General features: G+C 40.0%; 2 protein-coding genes across 2 annotated transcripts in view; both read left to right on the forward strand.

Annotated features, from left to right (window-relative positions):
- The first annotated feature begins 1,488 nt into the window (after positions 1–1,488).
- On the forward strand, positions 1,489–5,911 carry LOC135511525 (complement factor B-like). Its single transcript, XM_064933019.1, has 4 exons — positions 1,489–1,663; positions 3,229–3,352; positions 3,582–3,631; positions 3,934–5,911. Exons 1-4 carry the CDS (start codon positions 1,604–1,606, stop codon positions 4,075–4,077), a joined length of 378 nt encoding a protein of 125 aa, XP_064789091.1. The 5' UTR covers positions 1,489–1,603; the 3' UTR covers positions 4,078–5,911.
- Positions 5,912–7,051: 1,140 nt separating this feature from the next.
- LOC135511536 (complement C3-like) overlaps positions 7,052–15,373 on the forward strand; it is a 65,838-nt gene continuing 57,516 nt past the window's right edge. The window contains exon 1 of the mRNA XM_064933026.1: positions 7,052–7,184. Coding sequence (XP_064789098.1) covers positions 7,114–7,184 — 71 coding nt within the window. The 5' untranslated portion in view covers positions 7,052–7,113. The remainder of the gene's footprint in view (positions 7,185–15,373) is intronic.

Consider the following 15,373-nt stretch of genomic DNA (forward strand, 5'->3'; position numbering starts at 1 on the left):
ACCTCTATAAGACTAAAATGTATAATAATAGTAAGAAATTGATTAATCTGATGGTATGAAATATTTGGTGTTCTTTACAAAAATAACAAAATACTTTATTTTTTATTCAATCATCATTTAATAATGCTAATGAAGAAGTAGGAAATGGAATGAAAGATAAGAAGAGACCTGGAGATATCTGACTATTAGGATTGTTACACTCAATCGGTGAGGAAAGTGTTTGTTCTCTATGTGGCCAAGTGTAACGGATGTGAAATAGCTAGCTAGTTAGCGATGGTGCGCGCTAAATAGCGTTTCAATCGGTGACTTCACTTGCTCTGAGACCTTGAAGTAGTGGTTCCCCTTGCTCTGCAAGGGCCGTGGCTTTTGTGGAGCGATGGGTAACGATGCTTCGTGGGTGACTGTTGTTGATGTGTGCAGAGGGTCCCTGGTTCGCGCCCAGGTATGGGTGAGGGGACGGTCTAAAGTTATACTGTTACACAAGGATCAAAGGTTGAAGATAGCTGTTTGTGCATTGGTCCTGAGTTGAATTTCTTCTGTGCTCTTTTCCTCTCCTCGGAGTTTGGGGCTGCTTAATCCTTCTTTGGGTTGTGTCCCTTGTTTGCTCTGCATTTTGCTTACATAACAACCTAAACTAGCCTACATGCAGGGTTTGTACTTTCTAATGTAATCCGTTACAGTTACTAGTTATCCGACACAAATTCTAATCAGTATCTTTTGGATTACCCAAACTAGTAATGTAATCTGATTAATTTCAGTTACTTTTGGACTACTTTCCCTTAAAGAGGCATTAGAAGAACACAAAAAGGATCCATCAAACGCATTTGCTGTGTCATCATAGTGGTTTCAGCTGGAACAAACTTAAAAGTGCACTTTTTTTAACACTGAATTTAATTTAATTGAGAAAACAAAGGTTGCATAATTATTTTTTTTCCCCGCAAAAATCCTTTCTGAATTTAAAAGTAATCCAAGAAGTAATCATATACTTTTTCAAAAGTATCTGTAATCTGATTAAAATATTTTTGCTGGTAATGTAACAATTACAGTTACAGTTTTTTTTGTAAAGAGATTACATTACTCCCCAACAATGCCTACATGTAGCCCAGCCCTGTCTGCAAATTGCATTGGGGCAGAACAATCTGCGATTTAACAATAAATAACATACAATTGTTAGTTTGCTTCTCAGTGACCAAGCAACACTGCACTATTTGATGGACAGCACATCATTGAAATTTGCCAGAGTAGCCTACTGTTCCACCTCTGTGCAACAAGTCAATCATGTTGTTTCTTATCAACAAAAAGGTTGTTTACAGTTAGAACAGACTAAGAAGTTTGTACAACGTCAAAGTTTTTACAGCAGACAAAGAGATCATTGCCATGGGAGGTGAGGGGAACAGGAAAGAGGGGGAAGCAGCAGTGGAGGGATCAGCATCTACGTATAAAATTGTGTCCATAAAGCAGCACATGCTCAGAAAGTACGGTTGTTTAGCTATCGTTATTAATATTCAATGTGCATTTACGGTAGTATGCTATCTAATGGTAGTTGATCTTTCTTTGCCCAGAGGAATTCCTATTGAATCAGAATTCTGTACCTGCCAGATTCATGTCTGAGTGGAAGGGTCAGATGTACGAGAAGGATGTTCAAATCAAATTGAAAGAAAAGGTGAGAATGTTTGTGTGAAAACCTTCTCACCAGCAGAGAATCATGCTTTGAGATGGCCATGAGCAGGCAGGAACTCTATCAAACATGCCATAGCAATGTTTATGCAGTGTCTAGGCTTACACACTTTCACCCAAATACATGTAGTTACTTTTTATTCATAAAGCTGTAAGCATCTGCCTGTGAGGATGGTCTACTTGCTAATACAAGTAGTAGTAAGTCTGGAAATTACTTTAACCTCTCTAGGGTTTGTGGGACGCTAGCGTCCCATCTGGCCAACATCCAGTGAGGTTGCAGAGCGCCAAATTCAATTACATAAATGCTCATTGTTTAAATTCAGAAAACAAAACATATTTTACATAGGTTTAAAGATTAAGTTCTTGTTAAACCAACCACAGTGTCATATTTATAAAATGCTTTTCGGCGAAAGCATACCGAGGCCAGAACATACCTTGCCCAGAACATAGCCCAGTTGACAAATTATTACAAACAGTAACCAGCCAAGCAGAAGTGTTACAAAACTCAGAAATAGAGAGAAAACGAATCCCTTACCTTTGATGATCTTCATATGGTGGTAATCAGAAGACATTCATTTACTCAATAAATGTTCCTTTTGTTTGATGAAGTCTCTTTATATCCAAAAACCTTGTTAGCGCAGTTTCTTCAGTAATCCACAGTCTCAAACTCAGTCAAAACAATCAGAAAAAAAATCCAAATTGTATCCGTAAAGTTCATCGAAACAAGTCAAACGATGTTTATATTCTATCCTCAGGTAGTTTTTTAGCCTAAATTATATTTCAACCGGACAATAACATCATCAATATTTACCTTTATTTAACTAGGCAAGACAGTTAAGAACAAATTGTTATTTTCAATGATGGCCTAGGAACAGTGGGTTAACTGCCTGTTCAGGGGCAGAACGACAGATTTGTACCTTGTCAGCTCGGGGGTTTGAACTTGCAACTTTCCGGTTACTAGTCCAACTCTCTAACCACTAGGCTACCCTGCCGCCCCGCTCCAAAGGTAAACAAGAAATGCACATGTGCCTGAAAAAACTCTGCATCACGTTAGGGTCCACTCGTTCAGACTGGTCTTACTCCCTCATTTATAAGAATACAAGCCTGAAACGATTTCTAAAGACTGTTGACATCTAGTGGAAGCCATAGGAACTGCAAATGGATTCCTAAGTCAATGGATACTGTAATGGCATTGAATAGAAAACTACAACAACAACAAAACGACTTCCTGAATGAATTTTCTCAGGTTTTCGCCTGCTAAATCAGTTATGTTATACTCACAGACACTATTGTAACAGTTTTGTAAATGTTAGAGTGTTTTCTATCCAAATCTACCAGTTATATGCATATCATATCTTCTGGGCCCGAGTAGCAGGCCGTTTAATTTGGGCATGCCTTTCATCCCAAATTCTGAATGCTGCCCCCTACCCTAGAGAGGTTAAACCATTCCACAATCTGATTCGTCCATGGGCTATAAGAATAAGAGTTACGGAGTGAATACCACAATGATGGGTTCTCTGAACTCTGACAGTCTCGGTTCCTTTTTCACAGAGGGAGAGCTGTATTAAGGATGCAGAGGAAGCTGAGGGCATTACAAACTACAAGGAGGCTGTGACTAAGAACTTCCTGTGTACAGGAGGGACAGAAGACAAAGTTGAGGACATTGCCTGCAAAGGTACATTCAATCAATGTATCAAAGAAATGTATCACTATGGAAACTAAACACAGTATTACAGGAAAATTCTGCATTTTTATACAGTCATTTTTATATTTTCTAGCACATCCCATAGCTGTGTAACCTTTATGAATGTTCATTTACATGTATGGTGTCTCACCTGGCAGTGTGAAAATACAGGTAGGCTATATGACATTGTATTACATGTACAGTATGTGTGCATTTAAAGGTGACTCTGGTGGCGCCCTGTATCTGAAAAATCTAAAACGTCGGATTCAGGTGAGTGTACATTATATAACCTATACTTCCACGTTTAAATACTATGTTTATTTTATCAGCATCGTACTGGTTGTATCAAGATAAACAGGAAATTGCACCGGTGACATTCTCGTGAAATGTGCAGAATTAGGTTTCTCTTGAAATGTTGGACCTCTCTAGATGTTTTAAGGCCTTTTTAGTTCAAACTCTCAATTTGTGATGTACTACTATTCCTTTGAATGTGTTTTTGGGAGTTAAACTTGGCCACGTTAAAATAACAATGTCTGTATATCATTAAAGTAATCAACTTATTTTTGTCTTAGGTGGGTGTGATCAGCTGGGGGGTTAAGGACCTGTGTATGGGTAATATCCCAAAGCCTCTTTCAACTGCAACTACTAGAGATTACCACATTAACCTATTCCGAATGCAGAAGTTCCTCAAGGAGCACCTGGGAGAAAAAAAATGAAACTAATTATGAGCCATTAAAATTTGTTGACTGATAATCATATGTGTAACTTGCATACATACTTGCTAAATACAGTAGGCCTATATCAACAATTCAAATAGAATGTAGAAGTTGTGCCCATGCAGAAGTTGTGAAGAGTAGTTCGTTATTTTCAGTCAATGTGATGTTGTTTGTATGTTTATTGTAGGAATATGAAATTAATGTCTGCAACGGTTTAGATTTTTACTACAAATTAACATGATTTGGTTTAGTTCAAATGTGTGTTTGTTGACAGTTCAGTCAAATATCAAATGAAAATCTGCCGTCTTTGACCTGTTGTGTAGTTAGTTATGCATCAAAACACAATGATTGTCTTTGGACTTTACTTTGGTCAAGACCCAAAAGATAGTTTTATGGTAAGAGCATGTCCTGGTTAATTTTCAACCCAGTCAAGTGTTCCGAGAAATGATTTTGAATTTTGCTAGTGGAGATGACAGTTGTGACAATGATGTTTTGTGTGTCATTGTTAGATTACAGTGGCTTTTGGGCATGGCATATTTTTTAAATCCAATACATTTTTCATTTTTTATTTCAATCTATGTGGGTACATCTTCTCATTCTAAATCAGGGATGGGCAACTTTGATGGGGGTGGGGGCCACAAATATCCGGCACTCATCATGAGGAGCTACAGTGGTTCGTGGGTTTGCATACCCACATCCATACTCCCCCCCCCCCCCCACCTTGCGAAAAAAACATTTTAGCAGCCCCCCCCCCCCCCAATCAAATCAAATTGTATTGGTCACATTCACATGTTTAGTAGATGTTATTTGGAGGCTCTGCAGTTGTGGGCAGTGCAGTTGCCGTACCAGGTGGTGATGCAGAACAACAGGATGCTCTCAATTGTTCATCTGTAAAAGTTTGTGAGGGTTTTAGGTGACAAGTCATATTTCTTCAGCCTCCTGTCTGTGTGGGTGGACCATTTCAGTTTGTCATTTAGTTCAGTTACCTTGCGTTCTTGGTTAATGACAGGGAAGAGAAACATTTTCCGTTTTAAAGTTAATTTCCAATTCTGCACACTTGGCCATGGGGCAAAGAGAAAGTTTTTCCATTTTAAAGCAAGTTTTCTGCAATTCTACACATTTTGCCATGCGGCAGAGAGTTAAATGTGTAGTTTTACAGCTAATTTCCTGCAATTCTACACATTTTGCCATAGGTTGGAGGTAAATGTTTGCAGTTTTTAATATGATAACTGATGATCAATGGGTCCCACCCCTGTCGGTAATTCTGCCATGCTTACTACAAGTTTAGATAGCTGGCCGCAAGACTAATTTACCAATCTAAAAATGTTTTGCTGACATGGGCTAAATAAGTGACTGCTGATGCACAACCAAATTTCGAAATTGCACCTTGTGTATTCTATTATTATTGAATAAAATAAAATGTGTCAAATTGGTCCACGGGTCTACAAAAGGGATAGGCCGCCAGTTGCCCATCCCTGTTCTAAATCAACTAATATGGCAGTTGAATTTCTCTAAGTCATTTCTACCATTATGAGAACATTGTGTCACCAGCAAGATTAGTAACACCAATGATGGGAACACCAATGACAAATCTGCGGTAAATTTAGTAACTCCAACAACACGTTAGATTTAGACATATCAAAATGTCACGACATGATATGAAAGCATGCGATTTATTGGGCTACAGACAAAATAAGTTAGGATGAACTTCACAGGGTGGTGAAAGTGCACAGTGATGAACTGGATGCTCCTTTCAATAAATATTAAGGGTCTTATTCTGGTACCATGAGGATTGATGCTTGGCTGCTGTTTGACAAATAAAGATAATCTCGCACTTTTGTCCATAATAATCTCATCATGTACAGTATACCGCACTGTATCTGCAAGCTGTTGGCTATTTAATTTTTTTTTTATTTAACCTTAATTTAACGACGCATGTCAGTTAAGAACAAATTCTTATTTACAATGATGGCCTACTTGTAAAGCCCCCCCCCCCACCCCGGCCAAACCCTCCCCTAACCCGGGCAAAGCTGACAAATTGTGTCCATAAAGCAGCACATGCTCAGAAAGTACGGTTGTTTAGCTATCGTTATTAATATTCAATGTGCATTTACTGTAGTATGCTATCTAATGGTAGTTGATCTTTCTTTGCCCAGAGGAATTCCTTCCTTCAAATATTATTTAGCCCATGCAGAAGTTGTGAAAAGTTGTGAATTATTTTCAGTTTGTGATTTTGTTTGTATGTGTATTGTAGGAATTTGAAGCAAATTTCTGTAACAGTTAAAATTTTTTATTACAAATCAACATTAGGATTTGGTTTGTTGACAGCTCAGTCAAATATCTCATTGAAATCTGGCATCTTTGACCTAGTTGATTGTGTGTCAAAACACAACGTTTGCCTTCGGACTTTGCTTCGGTCAATAACCAAAACATAGTTTTACGGTAAGAGGCATGTCCTTGTAATCATTATCCCAAGTAAGTATTGCGAGAAATAATTAGGGATTTGGCAGGTAATGACAGTTGTGAAAATGATCTTTTGTGTTTTACAAGCATCTTATTATGTATTCTACTGTGGAAATTGGATAAATACTTCTGTGTCATTGTACATCATGACACTGTACTCAACTTAGTGAAACCCACATTGCAACCAGTTACAAATAGGCCTTATACTGTAAATATATAATTACGTTGTCAAATAAACTGTGAGAGAGAGAGAGAGCTGCTGCATCATTTGGGAGATTTGGATTTGGGATTATACTTTTTGACAATCAAAAGTGATTTTTGCAGTATGCGGTTGATAGAATGAATCCATCAGATTTAATTTTTGAACACGTGAGATTTTTTTTTGCAATTGTTGAAAATTGGGGTGCGTGTTTCTGTCTGTCTGTCTGTCTCAGTCTGGTCCAGGTCATTGTTCCTTTGCTATGGTAAACAGTCGTAGGTTAGGTCCTCACTCCAAGTTAAAAATTAACACTGACTGAGTACATTAGAGGGGACTAGGCACTTCATCTGGACAGTGGTTTCATTGCTGACAACATGGGGTATTCAAAGCTCCTTGCAGCTTTCCTTCTCATCCTCTCCCTCTGCCGTTCATCTCTGGGTCAAACGTAAGTCTCTAAACCTGGTTTTGTCTCTCGGGTAACTGGTTACATGATGACTTAGTTATGATCTTATACATTTCTATAATATATTAAAAACAATGTTTTAAGTGAGAATAGGCATTGGTCTGAAGCCGAAAAAGAAATCAATTTTACACGAGCACCACAATGCCTACCAAAGTTTTCCAGCACACAGCTTTGACCTATACAGTAGCTATGTTGGTATTGTATTTCAAGCTATGTGTAAGCATGTTGATGAGGATTCAAACCTTCTCAAACAGCCTAATTCATACTCTAAAGATTGATAATGGACTTTACAGTGTCGTGCTATTAAAATTATGTATACCGGTGTGTGTGTGTGTATATGCACACACTACATGACCAAAAGTGTGTGGACACCTGCTCATCGAACATTTCATTCCAAAATCATGGGCATTAATGGTACCCCTTTTGATGTTGGAACATTGCTGTGGGAACTTGCTTCCATTCAGCCACAGGAGCATTAGTGAGGTCGGGCACTGATGTTGGACGATTAGGCCTGGCTCACAGTCACCATTCCAAATCATCCCAAAGGTGTTCGATGGGGTTGAGGTCAGGGATATGTGCAGGCCAGTCAAGTTCTTCCAAACCGATCTCAAAAAACATTTCTGTATGGACGGGGACATTGCCTTCCTCAAACTGCTGCCACAAAGTTGGAAGCACAGAATTGTCTAGAATGTCATGCTGTAGCATTAAGATTTACCTTCACTGGAACTAAGGGGCCTAGTCCAAACCATTATTCCTCCTCCACCAAACTTTACAGTTAGCACTATGCATTCGGACAGGTGGCGTTCTCCTGGCATCCGCCAAACACAGATTCGTCCATCGGACTGCCAGATGGTGAAGCGTGATTCATCACTCCAGAGAACGCGTGTCCACTGTCCCGGAGTCCAATAGCGGCGACCTTTACACCCCTCCAGCCGATGCTTGGCGTTGCGCATGGTGATCTTATGCTTGTGTGCAGCTGCCCGTCCATGGAAATCTATTTCATGAAGCTCCCGACTAATAATTATTGTACTGACATTGCTTCAAATCAAATTTTGTTTGTCACATACACATGGTTAGCAGATGTTAATGCGAGTGTAGTGAAATGCCTGTGTTTCTAGTTCCGACCATGCAGTAATATCTAACAAGTAATCTAACCTAACAATTTCACAACGCTCTGGATAAGAGCGTCTGCCAAATGACTTAAATGTAAATGTAAACTAGCTTATACACACAAGTGTAAAGGAATGAATAAGAATATGTAGATAAAAATATATGAATGAGTGATGGCCGAACGGCATAGGCAAGATGCAGTAGATGGTATAGAGTACAGTATATACATATGAGATTTTTTATTTATTTTAATTTAATTTATTTCACCTTTATTTAACCAGGTAGGCAAGTTGAGAACAAGTTCTCATTTACAATTGTGACCTGGCCAAGATAAAGCAAAGCAGTTCGACACATACAACAACACAGAGTTACATATGGAGTAAAACAAACATACAGTCAATAATACAGTAGAAAGAATAAGTCTATATACAATGTGAGCAAATGAGGTGAGATAAGGGAGGTAAAGGCAAAAAAATGCCATGGTGGCGAAGTAAATACAATATAACAAGTTAAACACTGGAATGGTAGATTTGCAGTGGAAGAATGTGCAAGGTAGAGAGAGAAATAATGGGGTGCAAAGGAGCAAAATAAGTAAATAAATACAGTAAGGGGGGGGGGGTTGTGGCAGAATAAGAATTAGTTAGGTAACATTGATAAATAAGATGTTTTATCAATTTTCATAAGTATGCTTATGTGGGAAAAGTTACTCGGGCCCCAGAGAGGGGAGAGGTCAGGCTTGTCTTCATATGTGAATGCATCTTTTAAACCATGTGAAGAGATGATTGAGGGGGAACCAATTATCTCTTGGCTCCACAATGTCTGTGTGCTAGTCACTCCCTACTTTTTCCATTTGGGGGAAGAGTTTGGCAGTGTCTGGAACCATTGTATGTCCCCTCTGATGTTGACCTAGTATATGACCTAAGAGGCTCACTGTCTTTTCTGATCTTGTCCAGGAGGGGGTGTATTTGAGATGGGAGTATCTAGAATTGACAATTGATATATGCCATTGGATGAGGTAATGGTTTGGTACTATGTTGTACCAAGAACGAGATAAGAACTTCGTTTTTGAAGAGCAAACCTGTGTGGATTGTAGACTCCGTCTCATGCTACCACTAGAGTGAAAGCACAGCCAGCATTCAAAAGTGACCAAAACATCAGCCAGGAAACATAGGAACTGTGAAGTGGTCTGTGGTACCACCTGCAGAACCACTCCTTTATTCGGGGTGTCTTGCTAATTGCCTATAATTTCCACCTGTTGTCTATTCCATTTGCACAACAGCATGTGAAATTTATTGTCAATCAGTGTTGCTTCCTAAGTGGACAGTTTGATTTCACAGAAGTGTGATTGACTTGGAGTTACATTGTGTTGTTTAAGTGTTCCCTTTATTTTTTGAGCAGTGTATAACTCTGACTTGTGTGTGGTTTGCTCTCTCAATGTTTAGTAATACAGGAAATTACCACGACAGGAGGTAGTTGTTTGGGCTAAATTATAGATGGGCTATGTACAGGTGCAGTAATCTGTGAGCTGCTCTGACAGTTGGTGCTTAAAGCTAGTGAGGGAGATAAGTGTTTCCAGTTTCAGAGATTTTTGTAGTTCGTTCCTGTCATTGGCAGCAGAGAACTGGAAGGAGAGGCGACCAAAGGAAGAATTGGTTTTGGGGGTGACCAGAGAGATATACCTGTTTGAGTGCGTGCCGCAAGTGGGTGCTGCTATGGTGACCGGCGAGATGAGATAAGGGTGGACTTTACCTAGCAGGGTCTTGTAGATGACCTGGAGCCAGTGGGTTTGGCGACGAGTATGAAGCGAGGGCCAGCCAACGAGAGCGTACAGGTCGCAGTGATGGGTAGTATATGGGGCTTTGGTAACAAAACGGATGGCACTGTGATAGACTGCATCCAATTTATTGAGTAGGGTATTGAAGGCTATTTTATAAATGACATTGCCGAAGTCGAGGATCAGTAGGATGGTCAGTTTTACAAGGGTATGCTTGGCAGCATGAGTGAAGGATGCTTTGTTGTGAAATAGGAAGCCAATTCTAGATTTAACTTTAGATTGGAGATACTTTCCATATACTACCCGCTCTCGTTGGCTGGCCCTCGCTTCATACTCGTCGCCAAACCCACTGGCTCCAGGTCATCTACAAGACCCTGCTAGGTAAAGTCCAACCTTATCTCATCTCGCCGGTCACCATAGCAGCACCCACTTGCGGCACGCACTCAAGCAGGTATATCTCTCTGGTCACCCCCAAAACCAATTCTTCCTTTGGTCGCCTCTCCTTCCAGTTCTCTGCTGCCAATGACAGGAACGAACTACAAAAATCTCTGAAACTGGAAACACTTATCTCCCTCACTAGCTTTAAGCACCAACTGTCAGAGCAGCTCACAGATTACTGCACCTGTACATAGCCCATCTATAATTTAGCCCAAACAACTACCTCCTGTCGTGGTAATTTCCTGTATTACTAAACATTACGGATGCAGGCAATGAGGCAGTGACCGCTGAGATCTTGGTTGAAAACAGCAAAGGTGTATTTAGAGGGCAAGTTGGTTAGGATGATATTTATGAGGGTGCCCGTGTTTACGGCTTTGGGGGGGTACCTGGTAGATTCATTGATAATTTGTGTGAGATTGTGGGCATCAAGCTTAGATTGTAGGATGGCTGGGGTGTTAAGCATGTTCCAGTTTAGGTCGCCTAGCAGCACGAGCTCTGAAGATAGATGGGGGGCAATCAGTTCACAAATGGTGTCCAGAGCACAGCTGGGGGCAGATGGTGGTCTATAGCAGGTGGCAAAGGTGTGAGACTTGTTTTTAGAGAGGTGTATTTTTAAAAGTAGAAGTTCAAATTGTTTGGGTACAGACCTGGATAGTAGGACAGAACTCTGCAATATAGCTAGCTAGCTTTCCTTGTTTGTTGGTTAGCTACCTAGCCAACGTTAGCTCTCATCTGACTGGTATAATGTTACGTTTGCTAGCCAGCTACCAAGCTAAATAATCAAAACAAAAGCACATTCATTGGCTTATATGCCTGTTCGCTAGTAGCTAGCTTTCAGGTGACTGTTGTTTGCTAGCTACAGAGGCGAGCTGCTGGACTTTCTACTAGCAAGCTAACGTTCGCTAGTTAGCTACCTAGCTAATTAAAATATATGCTTGCATTTATTAAATTAAGCTTGAATACCACCATATAGCTAGCTATATACAATAGCATAGGTTTGTTCGCAAACAATTCTTTCTTTTTTATAATATGTTTATTATTTTACAATAAAAAATCAAATAAAAAAGACAGCAATACTAACAATGACATTCATTGTACTGTTGAATGGGATAGCCAATTTAGAGGACAAAACAAAACTTAACTCACAGATACACAAAATAAAACAAAATCCTATTAGGTGGTACATGTATAAGAAGACAGCATATAGTCATTACAAGCAGTGTAGTTAAGCCAAAAATAAATATTGAGTGGAGTACAGCATAGAGTAGCAGCGGATCGTCAACCCAGTTATGAAGCGGGACTAGACCATTTATCCAGTATCGGCTGCCATATTTTGTAAAACATTGGACTTCTATTGGAGGTATTGTATCGAATCTTTTCCATATGTATTACATTCCCTAAATCCCGTAACCACATTTCAAAGGTAGGTACAGTCTCCAGTTTCCAAAATTGCAATATGAGCCTTTTGGCTAATAGAGTACAAAGAGAGACAGCTTTCCCTTCGTGGTTATTCCCATCAACTGTACCAAACAGAGCGGTCAATGGGTCTGGGGCTAGAACTCTATCAAAGGCTCTAGATAAGTAATCAAAAATGAGAGCCCAGTAAACATGTCCTAAGTTACATGTCCAGAATAAGTGTGTCAACATCCCCTCATCCTGCTTGCACCTCTCACACAGTGGTGAGGTGTCCGAGAATATTTTATGCAGTTTTACTTTTGAGTAATGTAACCTGTGTATCACCTTAAACTGTACAAGGTTGTGTCTGGCATTCACTGAACTGTGGTTTATATTCCTGAGAGCTTCTACCCAGTCCTCATCTGAGATTTCTGACCCAAGTTCTTGTTCCCAAGCCCTTTTAATGGTGTCTGTGGATACCTCTATGTGGGCCTGTAGCACATCATACAGTCTCGAGACCGACCCTTTTGAATGGGGCTTGACAAGGATCAAGCTGTCTAATGTTGGACTATTTGGCTTCATGCCATACTGTGGGATATGTGTCCTTACAAAATTCCTGATTTGGAGGTATCTGAAAATATGTGTTGTTGGCATGTTGAACTTTACCTGTAGTTGTTGAAATGAAGCTAACTGACCATCTATGTATAGATTATCAATTGTTGTGAGCCCCTTCTACCTCCACTGTGAAAACACCACAACATCCAATGCAGGGTGGAAAGCATGATTCAGGCAAATCGGGCTGTCAATGTATACAGTGGGTATGTTAAGAAAATACCTAATCTGTTTCCAGATCCTAAGCGTATGACAAATGACTGGGTTAGAGTCATAAGTGGATTTTTTCACATATGATGGGCTATTAACAAGTGCAGGGAGTGAGGCACGTTGACAGGAGGCCTGCTCAATCAAAAGCCATGCAGGCATATCCTTCTGTCTCATCGCGGGTAAACTTTTCCTCCAGAAAGACACAAAGTTCAGATTAGCAGCCCAATAATACAGTTTAAAGTGAGGAAGGCCAAAGCCCACCTCTATTTTGTACTTGCATAAATGCTTCTTTGAAATTCTGGCTGCCTTGTTATCCCATAAAACTGGAGTTACTATTGAATCCAGTTTCTTAAAATAGCTTTGTGGTATGAAATTGGGTAGACATTGGAAGAGGTAAAGAAACCTGGGTAGGACAACCATTTTAATAGCGTTTATACGACCAACCAAGGAGATGGGCAGACTTTTCCAAAAATCTATATTTTGTTTAAGCTGATATATTTTCATGTCCCAATTCGCTTTCAATAGCTGATCAAGGTCTCTTGTCACTACAATGCCAAGGCTTGTGAACTTGTCCCTCACTGTTCTAAACGGGGTAGATTGCAGAAATTGCATATCCACAGGCCGTGATATTGGCATCAACTCACTTTTTTGCCAGTTTATCTTGTAGCCAGAGAAGGAGCCAAATGTGTTTATCAAGTTAAGTAAGGGTGTAATAGAAGTTTTAGGCTTGGACAAAAACAAAATAACATCGTCGGCATATAGGGAAATTTTGTGCTGTGTGTCCTTTATTTTAACAGAAGCTATATCGGCACATGCCCGAATGCGAGTAGCAAGGGGTTCCATGGCTATAGCGAAGAGAGCAGGCGAAATAGGGCACCCCTGTCGGCATCCCTTGAACAAGCTGAATGACTGCAACATTTCTTGATTGGTTACCACGGACGCCATTGGGTGTGCATAAATAATTATTATCCAATTAATAAATTCCTTTCCGAACCCGAAGTGCTCCAGAACCGACATCATATACTTCCACTCAATCCGGTCAAACGCCTTCTCTGCATCAAGAGCTATTACCACTGCCTCAACCTTATGATCGTGATACATTACGTTGAAAAGACGTCTCAAATTGTAGTGTATATGTCGGCCAGTGATAAAACCTGTCTGGTCAGGGTGTATGATGTCAGAAATATATGTTTTCAATCGGTTTGCCAATATCTTTGTCAACACCTTGTTTTCTATGGGGAGTAAAGACACGGGGCGATAAGACGACATCTCCATGGAATCTTTTTTCAAGATCAGTGCTGTTGTAGCCTCATACAGTGTTTGTGGGAGTTTGGCATTTTCTTTGGATTGTCCTCTTGGAACTCCCCATCCCGGATCCGGGATCGTGACTAAAGCCTCAGGCTCATTAGCATAACGCAACGTTAACGATTTCTGAAAATCGCAAATAAAATGAAAATAATGCGTCTGCTCTCAAGCTTAGCCTTTTCTTAACAACACTGTCATCTCAGATTTTCAAAATATGCTTTTGAACCATAGAAATTGACTAATTTGTGTAAGAGTATGCAAAGCTAGCATAGCATTTTGAGTAGCATTTAGCACGCAACATTTTCACAAAAACCAGATAACCAAATAAATAAAATCATTTACCTTTGAAGAGCTTCTGATGTTTTCAATGAGGAGACTCTCAGTTACATACCAAATGCGCAGTTTTTCCTGAAAGCGTCTGTGTGTAGGAGAAATCGTTCCGTTTTCTACATTGCATCTGGCTACCGAAACGAAACGAAAATTCAGTCACCTACAACGTAAAACTTTTTCCGAATTAACTACATAATATCGACCGAAACATGGCAAACGTTGTTTGTAATCAATCCTCAAGGTGTTTTTTCACATATCTCTTCATTGATATATCGTTCGTGGAAGCTTGCTTTCCTCTCTGAATCGCATGGAAAAATACTGGCAGCTGACTTTGCGCACCAATTTCGGCGCAGGACACCGGGCGGACACCTGGTAAATGTGGTCTCTTATGGTCAATCTTCCAATGATCTGCCTACAAATACGTCACAATGCTGCAGACACCTTGGGGAAACGACAGAAAGGGTTGACTCACTCCTCTTGCATTCACAGCCATATAAGGAGACAATGGAAAACAGAGCCTCAAAAATCCTGCTCATTTCCTGGATGCCGTCTCATCTTGGTTTTGCCTGAAGCTCACGTTCTAGGGCACGCACAGAAAATATCTTGGTAGTTCTGGACACGTCAGAGTGTTTTCTTTTGAAAGCTACCAATTATATGCATAGTCGAGCATCTTTTTGTGACAAAATATTGCGCTTAAAACGGGCACGTTTTTTATCCAATAATGAAATAGCGCCCCCATAGATGTAAGAGGTTAAACATTCGCAACATAAGTGGAGATAGACTGGCGCAGTACTTCTTATAGAATTCTATTACATATCCATCGGGCCCAGGGGCCTTGCTGTTTGGAAATTGTGCTATCGCTGTGTTAATTTCCTCTAAAGTTATCTCTGCATCGAGTGCAGAAGCTGCCCCCCTGTCTAGTTTAGGAAGTTCACATTCAGTGAGAAAGCGTTCCATAGTTTGTGGATCAGTAGCATCGCATTTTGATTGGTATAGC

The sequence above is a fragment of the Oncorhynchus masou genome, chromosome 3 (assembly GCF_036934945.1).
Source record: "Oncorhynchus masou masou isolate Uvic2021 chromosome 3, UVic_Omas_1.1, whole genome shotgun sequence".
Classification (NCBI taxonomy): domain Eukaryota; kingdom Metazoa; phylum Chordata; class Actinopteri; order Salmoniformes; family Salmonidae; genus Oncorhynchus; species Oncorhynchus masou.

What these genes read in the sequence shown, in the direction of transcription:
- LOC135511525 (XM_064933019.1), top strand. Translation starts at nt 1,604, where the DNA reads ATGTCTGAGTGGAAGGGTCAGATGTACGAGAAGGATGTTCAAATCAAA. An exon ending in AAATCAAATTGAAAGAAAAG is followed by an intron (nt 1,664 to 3,228) that starts GTGAGAATGTTT and finishes CCTTTTTCACAG; the next exon opens with AGGGAGAGCTGTATTAAGGA. An exon ending in TGAGGACATTGCCTGCAAAG is followed by an intron (nt 3,353 to 3,581) that starts GTACATTCAATC and finishes GTGCATTTAAAG; the next exon opens with GTGACTCTGGTGGCGCCCTG.